This window comes from Atheta coriaria, unplaced genomic scaffold (assembly GCF_025399875.1).
Source record: "Atheta coriaria isolate IRGN ID8LTWV9N9 unplaced genomic scaffold, Caltech_Dcor_3.1 hic_scaffold_9_pilon, whole genome shotgun sequence".
Lineage (NCBI taxonomy): Eukaryota > Metazoa > Arthropoda > Insecta > Coleoptera > Staphylinidae > Dalotia > Dalotia coriaria.
In genome coordinates, this window is record NW_027045451.1 from 7,850,211 (window position 1) to 7,866,152 (window position 15,942).

A 15,942-nucleotide genomic window follows, 5' to 3' on the forward strand; every position below is an offset into this window, starting at 1 on the left:
TTAGATAAGTCCAGCGAATATAAAAACAATACCCAGAATAAATTTCGGTTAGTTATGAGCAAAATGTTTTGGTTATCGTGTTGTGTAGTTTTAGCGACATGTTTTTTTCAAATGCCAACAATCTCGGCGGGTTCTAGAGTGCATCGTGTTCGCCGCATTGTGGGAGGCGCACCGGCACAAGTACCGCCTGCTGATGATCCTAAAGTTTACCTTCGTTTCGCTGGAAAAGCTGCACAAATTAAAGGTGTATTAGACCAACCACATTATGTCTTTAGAGGAATACGATATGGATTGAAACCATCCGGAAAAGACAGATTTCAGGTAAAATATATAAAATGCAATGGAATTATTATAAATTTATTATTTACCTATTATAGCGTCCTAGACAATATTTCCTTGAAGGTGACATTGATGCAACATTGTATCCGCCGCCATGTTTGCAAACAATTCCTGGTGATGGACGAGTCATCGGCAGTGAAGATTGTTTATTCCTCAATGTGTTTACACCTGATTTACCTGATGGCACTGAAGGACTACCGGTTGTTATATGGATCCATGGTGGTGGTTTTAGATATGGATCAGCATCACAATATGGAGTATGCATAAAATAAAAACAAAATGGCAGAATAATTACTTTGTGTTGACCTATAGGTTAGAAATTTAGTGGGAAAACAATTGGTAATCGTCCCGATTCAATATCGTTTAGGTACATTAGGTTTTCTTAGCACTGGTACACCTGAACTTCCTGGTAATGCGGCTCTTTGGGACATGGCCCTTGCAGTGCAATGGGTTCGTAATTATATAGGTTATTTTGGTGGCAACCCACATCGCATCGTTGTAATGGGGCAAGGATCTGGTGCCAGTAGTGCTCTAATGGTTGCATTATCCAACATAGCAAAAGGTTCGATATTAAAATTATATCTAACTTATTTTTGATAATATAATTAATTTAATTAATAAATAGGTTCTATAAGTGCGGTAGTTGCAATGTCAGGCACAGCTATCTCAAACTGGGCTGTGGAAAATGCGCCAATGATAACTGCCCGCGAGATTGCGGAATATCACGGATGTCCAACAACATCCGCCATGATTCTACTGAAATGTTTGCAAAATGTAAATGCAGAGATAATCGCAGAAGGCGACACTATCTTGGAACGAACGCGTTTGACCAATCGAGGATTCGTCACTGGCCTGAACGGAATGCTTGGTGCTGCGCCAAATGCAGAGGGACGTTTTGATGGCCGGTCGCTACCGGCCGCCATTGAACAGCCTCCAATGGATGATATGACTCAAGGAAATATTCCTAAAATACCGATTCTAACTGGTATAACACGCGATGAAACAAAGCGCGCGGTTGAAAGTCAATACCAAAGTGAAATAATAGAGAAACTCAAGGGCATTCCCAATTTTATGGACCAAGTTTTGATTAAAAACTTACAAAATTGTACCCATATTAATGACGCTGCTAAAAATGGTACTAAACAAAGTGGAGGATATTTTAATCTCTTAAATCCACTACAATTTCGAAATTATTTAAAAATCGCAAGAAATAATTTCATTCAGGGACTAAGTAAAATCGCTGAAGCAACAAGTAAGGTTATATAAGTAAAATAATTACTATAAGGTAACTAATATTGCTTTTGCATATAGATGATGCACTGTTTAATTTACCAGCATTTTTGACGGCTGATTTATGGTCTAAAAAGGGAGTCGAATCATATTTGTATCGTTTTGACCATATTAGTCAAAATAAAAACGGTTTTGGTCATTTGTTCCTTAGAGGATTGCCTATTATTGGAAATAATACGGCAGGTAGGATTTATCTGCTTACAATCAATCAATTTTACTTTAAATATAACTTTAAAATAACTAATTACAGAATTAAACGATACTGTAAGCCATGGCGACGACTTGGCTTTCATTTTCGAAGCTCGTAACCTCGACGGATCAGCAATGGACCCACCACCAGTACTAAGCGAAGAAGATCTTAAGGTGTGCGACGAATATACGCGTATAATCGCTGAGTTTGCACGCACCGGAAAAATCACCATCGATAAGAAACCTGTAGAGAAATTTTCCGGAAGTAATTTTATTCAAATTGCAAAGAAACCAAAGGCTAACAATAACTTTCGGTTCTGTGAAATGGCGCTATGGGCGGGTCTTGCCGATAGATTAAAGAGTAGCACGTGTCAATTCTTGAACGCGTTAGACACAACTGTAAAAAGTGCCGAGAACTTATTTTTTGATACAGTAGCGCCAGCGCAGAAAAATATCGGCCAAGGATTGGCCGATACACAGAAAGCTATTGGCAATACTGCACAAAAGATCAATCCGTTGAACCTTTTCAACCGGAAACCAGCGACGCCCAAAACAAAAACTAACTAACGCGATGATATTTGATTATTTTATTGGTTTTTGTTTAGGTACACGAATACAAGCGAAATCCAAATAACATATAATATGTAGAAGTACATCGAACGCAGGTTTTCAGAACTTTGTTTGTATAGACATCCTAATACAGCAGATATACCGAGAACAAAACAATACCTATCGTCCATAACCGGGATGTGAGTGTGCGATGTATTTATAACAATGGGTCAATTTCGTTTTTGTTAAATCTTAAAGACACTGGGGACATCACCACAACATGTAAACACGTACGAAAAATATTCATATATCCGCCCACGATAATCGCGCAATTCCTCGCTCTCTCTCTCCATATATAGATATTCTTTTTGCCTACTCACTATGCTTATGGATTTACTTTGTTATTTACAAAACGCATTCGCAAACTTAAATAAGTATTTTGATCAGTCAATATAAAATATATGATTCATTGTATATTATATGTCCATCTGTACTAAAAGATGCGCGCCTCGCCGAGATCAAACGTTTTTCAAGTTACGTTTACAGATACACAACATACTCAACATTATATAACATTTTTCAACATTTATCAAGAATCTCGAATCCAAGTAGAAAAATATTCGTTGCACCTTGTCAATCCATACAAACCAAACACGCAATTATCATTATATATCATTAACAATTATTCTAATAATGCATTTCGTAAATGAACAATTTCACAATTTGTATATAAGTGAAATATGTGTAATAATATAAGCTCGACGTAGATTGCAATATGCAATCGTAAAGAGTTCAATTTGATTTGTTATCGAATCAGCTATAGATAAAATGGACACAAGTACGAATATATGCACAAGGGTACACAATCACAATTAGTGTTCTTTACAAGTTTCTAAAATTACATTTTTTGTTTCGTGAATCTGATTCACTGATTGCACAAAACACGTGTTTTATGTGCTGGGCACCTTCAGAAACCGAAATGCACAAAATGGCAGCGGCGCCTGTTAGTAAATCATAAGACCCTTTCCCTCATAAAGAACTCAGCGTGTGTATCACAGTCGTTTCATATGTTCTAAAATAATTATTCAGGCACATCTTTAAAAATGTCATCGATATTAGACTTGCTAATAAGTTCGCAATCAGGTAGGCTCGGTTCCAGGCTAACATTAACACCTTTCAACTCTCCATCCGAAAATGTGGAATATACAGTGTTGCTGTCGTCCGTCGGCGCTGGCATAAAGTTAATCGGCTTCTCCTTAATAGGCTGCCCGTTCAGCAGATAATCATGGCCCTGACCATAATTAAATGTCTCTGAAGCAAGTGGTGTGGTCGGATAGGATTTAGAGCTGACATTAATTTTATCAAATGTTTGAAAATCTACAGTAGGATGATAGGGGAGTGGTGTATTCGGCACCGATCTGGACGGAAACTTAAGCTCATCATCATTCCGCGTACGGCACGATGCATTGTCAAACATGTGTAGATCGCCTGGTAGTGATTCCATATCGTTGATGAGCTCATTGACGGCCATATTTTCATTCAGCTCTGAACTCATACCCGCCGGCGGGTAGTTAAACGCATTGTAGATTTGATTCTGTTCGGCGTTAACAGGGACAGACTGTGAGCGGAAGGAATTATGAGGTTGTGGTAAAGTATCGTCTATTACATGCGGAGGATAAGCGGATTGTGTACTGGGATAAAACTTACCATACGCGTATGTTTTTGGACTCGGCGGTGCCGACATCGGTAAATTTACCATTGTATTACGATACTCGACAGGGTCGTGGTGGTGGTTGAGTTTCAGCTCCAGATTCGGGAGTTTCGGTTTCGAGGTACGGTGTTTAACCGCGCGCAGGATTGGGGTATTACGGGGACTAACAAAAGGACTTGCGTTAGCGCTCGAGCACATCGACTGCTTACCGCCGTTCGGGCTGGAAATAGGGATAAAGTTAACCTCATTGCGTCGCCGGAACGAGTAGTCATCCTGCACAGTCGTGTCGAAACTAACGCGTCGCTTCGCATTCATATTCTGCGCCGATTTTTGCGCATTGCGTTGATTATTTTTACTCGCTGGCGTGAACGCTGAAGAAGTGCTACTTGCAGGGCAGTTTTGAACGAGCAACTCACGCAACTGGACAAGTTTATCGCCGTCATTATTACCTAGGTATTTGATGATCTCTTCTTCTTGTTGCTCTTGGCTGTTAGATGTACCGAGATACTCGTCTAGAGCGTCTTTGGAGACTTGACTTACACTTTCGAGGCGTTCGCGCGAAAAATACGGCGATGGGTCATTAGAAGAAAGAAACGCCAGCGCTTCCTCCTTTTTAATCTTCTTCGGCTTGCCGTTATCGACACCTCCATTATCGACCATGTCTTTCGAATCAAAAGATTCGATATCACAAAACTCAGGTTTCGGCTGAATTACTTTGTACTTGCTGCTTTTATTTCGCTTCGACGCGGATTGTTTCGCAATGCGTGTTGGTGCCGCCTTGCCTAAACCGCAAAAATAATATTGTTATGTCATTGATTATATTATTCTGATAATAACCTACCGATATAATTTGACTTGTTCGTAATGGTAGAATCAACATCGGGCGTCGTTGACGGCGGCCGGTGAAAGCTATTAAAATCAGGTAACGAATTATTGGCGCTATCACAGTTTGATGAATATTCATGCGTCTGTGGGCTGTGCTTGTTCTCCAAAGGGACGATCGGTGATGTGCTGCAGCTCGTTGACGGCGGTGATCCTTTAAATTTCTTACCACGAAACTTTTGTTCACTCTTTTCCGTTTGCATCTGCTTATACACACATATAACTAATCAGAGCCAACGAAAATTAAACAAATTATTTTAATTACCTGTTTCCTTTTACTCTCTTTCGTCTGCTGAAGCTTGCGCTGCAGCTGCATCGTTGTCTCTTTGTGTTTATTGATGTAACCATAATGAGTATTGTCTACAAATCAACACACAAACAAAATTTGTTATTTTTACAAATCTACAATGTTTTTTTCCACTCATAAATCGTTATAAGGCAAGATAAAATCCGCTGTGAATCATACACGACTTCAAGTAGCTAATGTTATCTATTATCTGCTCTCAACTCTAGGCTGTTTAATTGTTTAGTTCAAACGATAAGCTGCACATTTAATTTACGGCGAGTGCCTGATAAACACTAACTCAAATGTATAAAAATAACTCTGATTTGATAAAATAACTTACACCTACTCTTGAACAAGATATAAAAATTAAAGAAAAAAACAACTTAAATATCCGGTTAAAAATATGCTAAAATGTAAATGCAACATGACTTGCATACATTTAAATAATTATCCTGCATATTAAATACGGCGATTCTTTCTTTGGTACTAGTAATATTTGTTTATTTACCGCTGCAAGTCGTCGTGGCCAACGTCGTCACAACCTGCGCTGCTTCCGAACCAATCGCAATCGAAAGCTCTTTAACCAAGTAGTAAGCTAACGATATGGCACTTTGAAATTGTACCGAGAGCTTCTCTTCCGCCCATTCTTTGATTATGTACCATGCGGCTGCCATGTAATCGGATTGGGTACAATTTGCTTCTGTTGACTAAATTGAAAAACAAAATTGAGGTTATATTTTGAGGTTAAAGCATATGAATGCGCAGTCTCACCATTGGTTTGTCAGACAAATCAGGCAAAAGTGGCGCATCCAGTTTAACGCGACTGCGCAGCCCCGAGTAGCAGTACTTGCTCTGACCACGAGTACCAAGTCGTCGTGGGCGTACATTCGGATACACCTGCTTCATCACCTTGCCAAAGTCAGCGGTGGAAAGCGGTTTGATACCGTTCGGTTCACAGAACGATACATAATCATCATAGACGCCTTTCTTCTGCAGCGACAACTCCTTATCTTCCTCCAGGTGCGTTTGAATCCAAATTATAGTCTGGTTAATCTCGCTGCGACTGCCCAATGGATTCATTGATTGCCGCAGCGGGTCGACGGCGCCCGTTTGCTCGGTGGGCAGTTTCAGGTACAGCAGCAGCTGCTCGATCGGCAGCAGGCCGTATACCTGATCCAGCAGGCATTGTATTTTTTGCTTGCCCTTTTCACTGTTGGCAAAACAAAGCGCTGATATTAATTGAAAAGTTTCCATTTCAATTTCTAGGTCAGTTAAGATAAGAGCAACCGATAGTGCTTGCAGGAATGCAATAAGTGCATTCAAAGTTATTATTATATAATTTTGATAGCGAAGTGCTTTTTTTAACTTGGTGCTGCATAAACCAGTCGCCATTTGACATTTAAACATTTCGGCTGTTTCAGAGTGTGCAAGATGTTGTTGTGAAAGAGTGTATTTTTTGTTTTTATGCAACGATTTGATAAACCGTTATAAATAACGACATGTCACGATAACATGTGTTTGTCGCAAACAATGTAGTAGAATTAAAGATTCGTGTATTAAAATTGGTTAAATTTTCATTAGTTACTAAATTAGTAGGCCTAAATAATAATTTATAGGCAACCAAATTTACAACAATTGAATATTAAATGATGTTACTTAGTTGTTTGCCAGTGTGTAATCGGCAATATTAATCTTTGTTTAGTTTAATTGTGTGCGGAACGCATCTGAAGTTGTGTATTTGGGGGTTTTCAATGTTAATTACGCCGGCGCGCAGGATTGATAACGATTTATCTCCGCAGCGAGCAAGCGCGCGGTCGGGCAAACATATTGTACTATCACAACGTATTACTTAACATGCTTAACATCATCAAGACGCATTAATCTGTCCGGCGGTTTTCGACAGCACGGTGCCATTTTTGTGCCCGATTTCGTATTCCTGCTGATGCCGCTGTATTACGACAGCGATCAGCTGTACACTTGTTGCTGCCGCTCTTTTCGGCGCACGCACACACACACTCGCCCGGGCGCGCACTGCTTGTTCTGCTTACCTGACGACCGCCTGCACATCCTGCTGCAGCAGGTAGTTGCGATTACGGTGCTCTTTATTGTTGTTGGCGGAGTCATGCAGACTCCAGCCGGCGGCGGCGACGGCGGGCTCCATGGCCTGCGGTGGCGCTAGTTCGAGCAGCGCGGACAGTGCAACATGACGGCGATCAGCTGGCGGTGGGCGGCGGGTCGTTGCAGGCGTGCGCTGCCGTCGGCCGTCGACCGCAAACGAGCGAGTAGGACTGACTGAGTTGATGGTTGAGTCCGCTCACCGCTACACCGCTGCTTTTTTTAACAATCTCAAGGATTCGCGGGGCGCGCGTCACGTCGACTTCCTTCGGCAGGTTCAGCAGGCCTGCGACGTTGCCGCACTGAGACTCCCAATCCCATTCGATTGCGATTGTTACGTAAAGTGTTATGTTCGTTAGGTTCATTAGGTTTTATCGGCTTATCTAACGACCGCTTTTATTGTCTATTTGATCGCATCGACTCCGCAGCGTCGTCGTTTTGATTCGTTTAATTGCATGTTTTTCGCGATAACGCCACAAAATGCTTTAAATACACACCCAGATAAAAACACTAATAATTATCGTCAATTATCAATTTGTTTGGCAATCAATCAACTTACCAAAACACTAAGTTCATTGTACATAGTTTAAAATAAGTTTAGCGCCAGTTATAAACCAGGCTAGCAGCCATTTTAAATTTTAAGTTGGCAATGCTTCTATCGTTACCTGTTGAACTTTCATATCCATTCATTGTGTATTGATTATTGAATGTATGATTCGTTATTATTTAAAGTATAGATGTTTTAAAATGTCATCAAATAGTGATAAATGGCTGCGTTTGTGCTTCGAACCAAAAGAATTGCAACTTAAAGGAACATTAAACGGCGGCCAGTCTTTTAGGTTAGTTTTTTTTAGTAACTACCTATATTTTCAAGTAACTAGATGTTATTATTAAACGAAGCGTTTAAAAATCATTGCAGGTGGAAGCAAATTGATTCTGAATGGATCGGGGTTTTTAATTCAAAATTATGGCGCATAAAACAATATGAACACGGAATAGAATTTAAAGTTTATACCTCGAATGATGACGAACCATTAGTAAAAAAGCAAAAGATTATTGAGAGTTCATGTAGTACAGATATAGAAAGTATTAAAGAGTTAAGAGATTATTTTCAATTAGACTTCAATCTTAGGGAACACTACACTCAGTGGTGTAAAGCTGACGAGTTGTTTAATTCCGTCGCAAACGACTTTTATGGTATCCGGATGCTCAAACAGGAAGTGCTCGAAAATATTTTCTCATTCATCTGTTCAAGCAATAACCATATTTCAAGGCAAGTATACCTCTATATCAATATAAAACTAATTACTAAATTCAATTTATTTGATGGCAGAATTAGTAGTATGGTTGAAAAATTAGCAATTTTCTATGGTAAAGAAATCTGCTCCTATAATGGCTCCACATATTATGCATTTCCAACAATTGAGGCTTTAAATCAAGATGGCGTCGAAACAAAATTACGCGACAATGGTTTCGGCTACAGAGCGAAATACATCGCAAACACAGCCAAAATAATCGCAGAAAAAGGTGGAAATAAATGGATTACCGCATTGCAAGCGATGCCATACAAGGAAGCGAAGAGTGAATTGATGACGCTCACCGGCGTCGGCGCAAAAGTGGCTGATTGCATATGTTTAATGTCTCTGGCTCATACGAGCGCCATTCCAGTAGACACACATGTTTACCAAATTGCGAGGCATTACATTTCTGACATGCCGAAACAAAAGACAGTCACGGACAAGTTGTATCAACGAATCGGTGATCATTTTCGGAAATTATACGGACCATCTGCAGGATGGGCGCAAACGGTAAGACTATTGAAATTATTAATGTTTGATCAATAATTCTTCATTCAAAGCACTATAAAATGTTGCATGTTGCAAGTTATAAATTGTAGTTACATGATTCTAGGTATTGTTTTGTGCGGACTTAAAGAAGTTTCAAGCGAGAGATTAGACATGATTTGTGGACTGTTTCTGGACTCTTAAAGTTTTAGTCCAACTGCATTCCTTCATCATCTTCTTTGTCTTTCTTGTCTTTGCCATCTTTACCGGCAGGCTTCTCCTTGTCGACCTCGGATTTCTCCAACGCTTTGACAAACTCCTGAATATTACCTTCGTTGGCAGCAGCGATCACTTCCGGATTAGCCACCAATTGTGACACAACTGGGCCCAGCTGACCAGATTCCAATGCGTTCGAAAACTGAGACACCGCCTATTTATAATTAAATAATCAGTATTAAATTATTCTTTTAAATATTTGGCGTTATTTTACCTGCTGAAATTGAGGGGATTGCAAAGTAGACTTAAGCTGTTCTTGCGGAGTACCATCAGTAGTAGGCAGATGATTCTGCAACTGCTCGAGCGCTTCCTGGTTGCTCATGATGGAACTGAGCGCATCGCTGGTGAGCGCAGTTGAGAAGTCAACTGACTGATCTGCGTTCGGCGCCGACAGCCCTTGCAAGTAGTTACGTAAATCGGAAAGTTGGATGGGCTTGGTGGTTGGGTTACCTTTCTTTGGGGCGGCGGGTGTCGCGCTCGGAATCGGCGCCGACTGCGGCGTTGTCGTGGCTGAGGCAGCCGCTGTCGCCGACGTGGGTGTTTGCGTCGCCGGAGTGCTAGCCGCTGTTCGATGCGTCAAACTCGGCGTGGTTGCGTTGCTCGTACGAGCGCTGCCGCCAGTCGAAGGACGACTAAAATGTAAGAAACGGAAGGTGATCATTGCTTCTAAACTTAATTTATTGATTATCTTACCTCATAGTTCCAAGCAAACTGGACAATCCACCCATCTGTCCACCACCAAGCAACTGCATCAATTGTGTCTGAGACATGTTGTTTAACAAAGATTGCAGATCTTGATCAGCATTATTACTCTGCAGACCACCGGGATTATTCAAATACTCGTTAATACGCTTGCAATGATCATCATCCTTATCAGTTCTAGGTTCCTATACATTGCCAACAATGAAAATAGTAAGAAACATTATTATTTTTATTACAATTCTATAATTACCTGCAGCCAAAAGAAGAACCTTCTATTTGATGACTTAAACTTCAACAAATATACCCTACCAGTAGTACACTGTGGTACTTTAACATATTCACAGTCCTCAGGAAAGATAATCAAATCATCCTCCACTACCCCAGTGGTTCTATCCTGCCAACTGAAGTGCATAAGTGAATCCTCACTTTGGTACACATACAACAAACCCTTACGTTTATCCGGATAAACAGTATGACCTAGAGTATTCAAACAAACAATACTTTATTTATAAGTTTCACTTTGAGATATCGCGTACTGATGACTTACCTTTGAGTGTCATTTTTCCGGCACGCATCTCAATCAAATGCTTGCTACCACCAGTGGAGCCAGGTCCTGCTGAGGCATTGCCGAATAGTGCACCGCGTCCAGACATGATTACAGCAGATTCAACTTTAGTTGGAATACTTGCAGAGCTTATAAACGCAAATTTGTATTGATTCGGCGATAGATGCAACTCACTGCGAGAAGTCCAACGCGTTTATCATGACTGGCAGTTGTACATTTGACAGGCAGAGTGAAAGCGACATGCGAAAACAAAGCAAAGTACAAAACCAAAAATTGTAGGAAGATTCTGTCTAAGATTTAGAGCAAAATTAGGATTTATAATTTAGATTTTGTAATACATTAGTTTAGAAATGTAAGAGTACTAAATGTAATGTTACTATAAAATTTGTAAGTATTGTTTTAATAGTGCGGCAATGCGACATCTGTGAGTGTATGTTAAAACTAACTACTTGGAAACTTATTCGAGCAGTTTCCTTAATAATTCAAACTAGTTGTTCAAACACTGCAATCTTTTACTAATGCTTTCATTTTCTATAAATACAGAGGGCTTGAAGATTATGTTTATAAATTAATTTTGATATAACATCTGTATTACATAGTAACGATCATAAAACATGATTTATGCGCAGTTTTTTCTCCGGTAGCCTTTGAAGTGTGAGTTATTAGCTATTCGGCAATAGTTTAAACTATAGTTTTATAGCATTCCGAATCTTTTGTACAATTAATCAGTCAATAAACATCATGATTCATCAGATAATGTGCAATACGCTCGCTTGTTTAGCGGCATGTGGGTAGTGGGTATAAATTTGATAAAAATTTGGCGCTCCGCCATCACTCTAGTCTGCCCGACCGGCCATTGCGATTCGTGCTCGCCAAACGCAACACACAACACCGCACAGTGCACTATGCACAGTACACAATGAACATTCAACAAATGTCGTTTGCGATGCAAATAAAACTTTATAACTATCGTTCGTACTAGTATTGCCACTACCAGGGCAGTTGTGTGGTACCACGATGCCAAGTCACGGCTTGAGGTCTTGAAGATTTTTTTAAGGCGACATGAATGCGTCTTGCTTGCCAACACACATTCTTTACCTAATTATAATTCGGAAATCGGCAAGTCTACGATATTTAAGCGTTGACCATTTTATTGTTTCATCTTTTATGATGCTGCAATATTCAGGACCATAACTTCTTTACTTTCTAGTACTTTTTGGACACATTGTTGCTTTGGCACGTAAAAATAATAACGAGGCGCAAGGAAGTCATTAAAGCAGCGTCACGTAGAAAAGGCGTAAGAAAACGCAGGAAAATGAAAAGGTTTTCCTCTCGCGAAGAGTAAGAGTAAAATACGTTGCGCATACCTATACAACTAAGTCGGAAGTCGGAAGTCGGGCTTTTTGTCCCGCGGCACATCGTCTGATGGCAAAATCGATGACAACCCTCACCAATACACGTACATACACATTGGATGTGTCACCAAAACAGCGAAACTTTTATCAACAAGGAAAATCATGCCTGCCTCCTGCTGTTCTCTGTGTGATAAGAATTAATCTCAAAGTCAATGATGAAATGACTTGAATAATATCAACGCTTGATGGGAATTAGACAAAAGAAAAACAATAGGGGTAATTTGTGTCTGTTTGATTACATCGTGCGTGATGACGATTCTAACACAGGCTGGGGATGCTGCGCGCAGGAATTGGGTCACGGGACGCTTTCCGGCTGCGACGTCATCGCTGCCGAGGGAGAACAAGCGCGTAGAAGGGTTGCAAGTGAAAGCGTGCAAGAGTGAAGGAAGATCCAGCGCGTTTGAGGCCGGGAGCCTGGTCAAGGCTGTCGGGTCAGGGTTGTATTATTATTATACTGCGCCGTCATCTGCGTTAGAGTTGATATTTGCATAAAGTTGATGTTACCGTTTCTTGTTTCTTGTGTTTCGGCACAAAACTACTGCAAAAATGGAAATGGAATGGAATGGAATTGAATGGGATAGACGGAAATACAATTTCAACGTGCTGCAGGATGTTTTAAGCCCAAAGAAGAGAAAAGTGAATATATTTTGAATAAGTCTACTCTTGATTCATATGCAAATGTACGCAGAATGGAAACAATTGCGAGATTTTTTGCACAACTTAAGAGACAGACAATGAATAATCTAGAGAAATCAGTATGTAAATTTAAATTGTGTTGAATATTTACTTTTTGTCAAAAATTTACATAAAATTTCATATTTTTTGGTTATATTATTGTTTACAAGTTTTAATATACTTCTATTCAGATGATAGGCAAAGTTTAGTTTTGTTATAAATTATAAATAGTGCGTGTTACAGGTGCTTAATCGCTTTAAAACGCAGATTTAAGCATGAAAATCGGTGTTTTGCCTCGAAAACGAAAAATTCTAATTGTTTCATCTTTTATTCGGTACTTATAAATTTAATTCAAGCTGTTGTCAAAATTACTTCAACTATTTTGTAAATTTTAAGTCAATTGTGATAATTATTAAAAATTGTGTAATTTTTCTGTGATGTTTTGCTTTTAAACACGAATTTAAGCTCAAAAATCAATATTTGAATTGAAAAATATCATTTTCTAATTGTTACATTTCTTAGAAAATTGATATCAAAAAAGTATTGCTCATCATAACTATTAAATGTAAAAAACAGACAATTTTTTAACTAACCTGAATTTTATATGATTGTGAACCACATATCTTGCCAATTTGAAGGTTAGAACGCACATATATATTAGTGTTTGCTTTCCGTATACTTGTTCCTTTTGCTACCCGATAATATTTTGTTGATATGCCGTTCGCGAGCATATTCACGACGCGCCGAACACGTTCGCCCCGAACGACAAACAAGCAAACACGGCCTCAGAGCGAACGCTAAAGTTTGCTTAAATATTTACTTAATCGCGAATATCAACGGCTACAAACGCCTCCAATCTCAGTACACGATTTCAAGAAAAACCACAAACGCCAAACAATCTAAAACGAAAAGAAATTAAATTTCTTCAGCGAAACGCAATTAACATCACCGCCCAACTTAGACAAGTTTAATTATAAATATTGATCATTTATAAATACATTTAAATTTGATTTTATTAAAGAAAAAAAATTTAGTACCTACTTGATTTATTTTCTTTTTTCAAGGTTGTATAATCAGTAGCGTAGCACGCAAAATACAATTTCATGGTCGAAACAAAATGGTAAATAACGGATCGATAGTTTTCCACCGCCTGCAGCCTTGCAACGTCCTTGTGTTGCGCTGTTGAATTTCCGGAAGGTAATGACATTGAAACTTTCCCTGCGACCACGCGCGACAGGAACGCAAACAGGAAGGACTTTATTGCGATCTTTGCGTGTGCACTTTTTAGCGTTGTACCTATAAATAACGTACGTTTAATGTTTCATCAGTCTTCAAATGCAATCTTTACAACTGGGTCATTTTGTTATTACTATCAACATCATCAAATGAGTGTTGATATAATTTTATAAAATCTTATAATGTAATTTATAGCGTGGTCGATAATAAAATGTTTCTTTGTTGTGTTTTAGCCTTGTGCATCGTCCTTCCTTGCAGCGCCCCACATAATGGCTTCCGGAAGGTTTACACCTGTCCACCCCACACGTATTCACAAGGTTAAGTTATGACATTGAGCCGTTGAACTACCACTAACTAAACACCACACAACACAAACCGATATTATGAGTGACGTTGTCATAACAGAGAGTTTATTTTTAATTCGCTGTTTATTTCTATTTCAAGTTTGACGTAATTACTTGCAAATTATCGTTCGAACAATGCGTGTAATCGAATTCGTTAAATGCGCATGACGCGCATTCGATTTTAATTGGAAACGTGTTGAAACAATTTAAATTATTCACGCTAATAGAATTTAAATTGTGTTTGACTAAACTAAACTAACCTATACACATGTATTTTGACATTTTTGACAGCTCGCGTATTTATAGGTTATGGTTATGGTGAGTTTATGTTAGATCGGACAGCAGCGGTTTTATTTTTACCGATATTGAGTTTAAAATCCTGAGTGTACCACAAAGAGGTCTTTGTGAATGTGGGCCAGGGGAAACAGGTGTTTAAAAATACTACGACGAGCGCGTCCAACATTGCGGAAGACCCGTGCAATGTTGCGCACGCGGAAAGCAATTTTCACACACAGCAACACATAGAGCCAAATATATACAGAGCGGTTTTGATAAAATTACATTCAAAACAGGTTAAAAGCACATAGTTTTTGGTTGGTTGCCACATATTACCACGTGCAATTAACTTTAAAACACAAATTTTACATTGTAAGAGTCGAAAATATAAAACTTTAAAAGATTTTTTTCTGAATTTAAACGTTTTGTATGAATGGATGCGTTGGAAACTGTTTTATATCGGCATGAAAATCACATAATTTTGATTACGTAATTTCGTATAAATTTATTGCGATCATAATGAATTTGTTAGTTTCCCACACACGAATTATTTTTAATCAACATAAATAAATGTTTAGGTTAAATTTCATTCATAACCTAAAACTTACGATGGATATTCTATGCTTATGTATAATAATATTTTGATGGTGTACCTATTAATTACAATATTGAGATGTTTTTGCTAATTGTGTATCAAATGCTATAAAATTAGCATAGTTTTGGCAACAAAATGGCGGAATTAATTTTATGCATAAATAATATAATAATATATTACATAAATCATATTTTATATAATACTCGTATTTTTGTTTGATGGTAAATATTTTTGGAATGCAATATTGGCATTGTTGGTTTATGTAGATGAGTAGATGGAAATTCGATAGTAGGTATCTGATCCTTTTCCGGTTTTATATCAGTAGATCTGTCCGAATATCCCACATTTCCCGAATTCAGCGTTTTCGAACAATTCGGGAACATGAAGGGATTGCCATACAACGCGTGGAAGCGATTAACCTACCTACCTAAAGCGAATTCATTCATTTTAGTATTGTCGGCCATTTTGCAACAATGGCCGAATAAACATCATATGCGATTATAAAATGATAGAAGGTAAACGGAGTTGAGTTAATTATTTATTAAATCACCTTTAATGAAATTTTGATGTTATAAATTTAAATATGTATTAGTTTGTTTTAATTATTAATTTATTTTCGTTTTTAAAAATTATTCGCACATAAAACTTTTTGAGCCGGACCCGCAAAAAGTTGCTACGTCCTTGGATTTGAGGTTTGAGGATGTGTACTCGTA

The 15,942-nt window shown here is 38.6% G+C and overlaps 4 protein-coding genes and 1 long non-coding RNA gene across 7 annotated transcripts; 2 read left to right on the top strand and 3 right to left on the bottom strand.

Annotated features, from left to right (window-relative positions):
* The first annotated feature begins 47 nt into the window (after positions 1 to 47).
* LOC135799896 (carboxylesterase 4A-like) lies at positions 48 to 2,841 on the top strand. The gene is made up of 6 exons (XM_065313132.1): positions 48 to 321; positions 378 to 596; positions 652 to 901; positions 965 to 1,591; positions 1,651 to 1,812; positions 1,880 to 2,841. Exons 1-6 carry the CDS (start codon positions 55 to 57, stop codon positions 2,383 to 2,385), a joined length of 2,031 nt encoding a protein of 676 aa, XP_065169204.1. The 5' UTR covers positions 48 to 54; the 3' UTR covers positions 2,386 to 2,841.
* On the bottom strand, positions 2,391 to 7,650 carry LOC135799895 (uncharacterized). The gene is made up of 6 exons (XM_065313131.1): positions 7,295 to 7,650; positions 6,018 to 6,456; positions 5,755 to 5,953; positions 5,226 to 5,320; positions 4,920 to 5,163; positions 2,391 to 4,860 (listed from the first exon to the last, which is right to left on the bottom strand). The coding sequence occupies exons 1-6, from the start codon at positions 7,405 to 7,407 to the stop codon at positions 3,449 to 3,451; spliced, it is 2,502 nt and encodes an 833-aa protein (XP_065169203.1). The 5' UTR covers positions 7,408 to 7,650; the 3' UTR covers positions 2,391 to 3,448.
* Positions 7,651 to 7,677: 27 nt separating this feature from the next.
* Positions 7,678 to 9,617, top strand: Ogg1 (8-oxoguanine DNA glycosylase). The gene is made up of 4 exons (XM_065313136.1): positions 7,678 to 8,200; positions 8,281 to 8,634; positions 8,695 to 9,169; positions 9,273 to 9,617. The coding sequence occupies exons 1-4, from the start codon at positions 8,073 to 8,075 to the stop codon at positions 9,315 to 9,317; spliced, it is 1,002 nt and encodes a 333-aa protein (XP_065169208.1). The 5' UTR covers positions 7,678 to 8,072; the 3' UTR covers positions 9,318 to 9,617.
* On the bottom strand, positions 9,194 to 10,911 carry LOC135799897 (proteasomal ubiquitin receptor ADRM1-like). 3 transcript variants are annotated; one of them, XM_065313135.1, is made up of 6 exons: positions 10,671 to 10,911; positions 10,374 to 10,600; positions 10,115 to 10,308; positions 9,872 to 10,053; positions 9,636 to 9,796; positions 9,194 to 9,575 (listed from the first exon to the last, which is right to left on the bottom strand). In XM_065313135.1, exons 1-6 carry the CDS (start codon positions 10,774 to 10,776, stop codon positions 9,354 to 9,356), a joined length of 1,092 nt encoding a protein of 363 aa, XP_065169207.1. In that variant the 5' UTR covers positions 10,777 to 10,911; the 3' UTR covers positions 9,194 to 9,353. The 3 variants fall into 3 exon arrangements, with proteins under 3 accessions (XP_065169207.1, XP_065169206.1, XP_065169205.1); XM_065313134.1 differs by having other exon boundaries at positions 9,636 to 9,817; XM_065313133.1 differs by having other exon boundaries at positions 9,636 to 10,053.
* Positions 10,912 to 13,331: 2,420 nt separating this feature from the next.
* On the bottom strand, positions 13,332 to 14,557 carry LOC135798602 (uncharacterized). The gene is made up of 3 exons (XR_010549749.1): positions 14,127 to 14,557; positions 13,820 to 14,074; positions 13,332 to 13,677 (listed from the first exon to the last, which is right to left on the bottom strand). It is a non-coding gene; the product is annotated as an uncharacterized lncRNA (long non-coding RNA).
* Positions 14,558 to 15,942: the final 1,385 nt, after the last annotated feature.

Excerpts from the sequence above, each read along its gene's own strand:
- LOC135799896 (XM_065313132.1), top strand. The coding sequence starts at position 55 with ATGAGCAAAATGTTTTGGTTATCGTGTTGTGTAGTTTTAGCGACATGT. Across the intron at positions 322-377 it reads CCGGAAAAGACAGATTTCAG|CGTCCTAGACAATATTTCCT; the intron begins GTAAAATATATA and ends TACCTATTATAG. Across the intron at positions 597-651 it reads GATCAGCATCACAATATGGA|GTTAGAAATTTAGTGGGAAA; the intron begins GTATGCATAAAA and ends GTTGACCTATAG.
- LOC135799895 (XM_065313131.1), bottom strand. The coding sequence starts at position 7,407 with ATGGAGCCCGCCGTCGCCGCCGCCGGCTGGAGTCTGCATGACTCCGCC. Across the intron at positions 6,457-7,294 it reads GATGTGCAGGCGGTCGTCAG|TGAAAAGGGCAAGCAAAAAA; the intron begins GTAAGCAGAACA and ends TTTTGCCAACAG. Across the intron at positions 4,861-4,919 it reads GAACAAGTCAAATTATATCG|GCAAGGCGGCACCAACACGC; the intron begins GTAGGTTATTAT and ends TTTGCGGTTTAG.
- Ogg1 (XM_065313136.1), top strand. The coding sequence starts at position 8,073 with ATGATTCGTTATTATTTAAAGTATAGATGTTTTAAAATGTCATCAAAT. Across the intron at positions 8,201-8,280 it reads AACGGCGGCCAGTCTTTTAG|GTGGAAGCAAATTGATTCTG; the intron begins GTTAGTTTTTTT and ends AAATCATTGCAG. Across the intron at positions 8,635-8,694 it reads AGCAATAACCATATTTCAAG|AATTAGTAGTATGGTTGAAA; the intron begins GCAAGTATACCT and ends ATTTGATGGCAG.
- LOC135799897 (XM_065313133.1), bottom strand. The coding sequence starts at position 10,776 with ATGTCTGGACGCGGTGCACTATTCGGCAATGCCTCAGCAGGACCTGGC. Across the intron at positions 10,309-10,373 it reads GGTTCTTCTTTTGGCTGCAG|GAACCTAGAACTGATAAGGA; the intron begins GTAATTATAGAA and ends GGCAATGTATAG. Across the intron at positions 9,576-9,635 it reads AATCCCCTCAATTTCAGCAG|GCGGTGTCTCAGTTTTCGAA; the intron begins GTAAAATAACGC and ends AATTATAAATAG.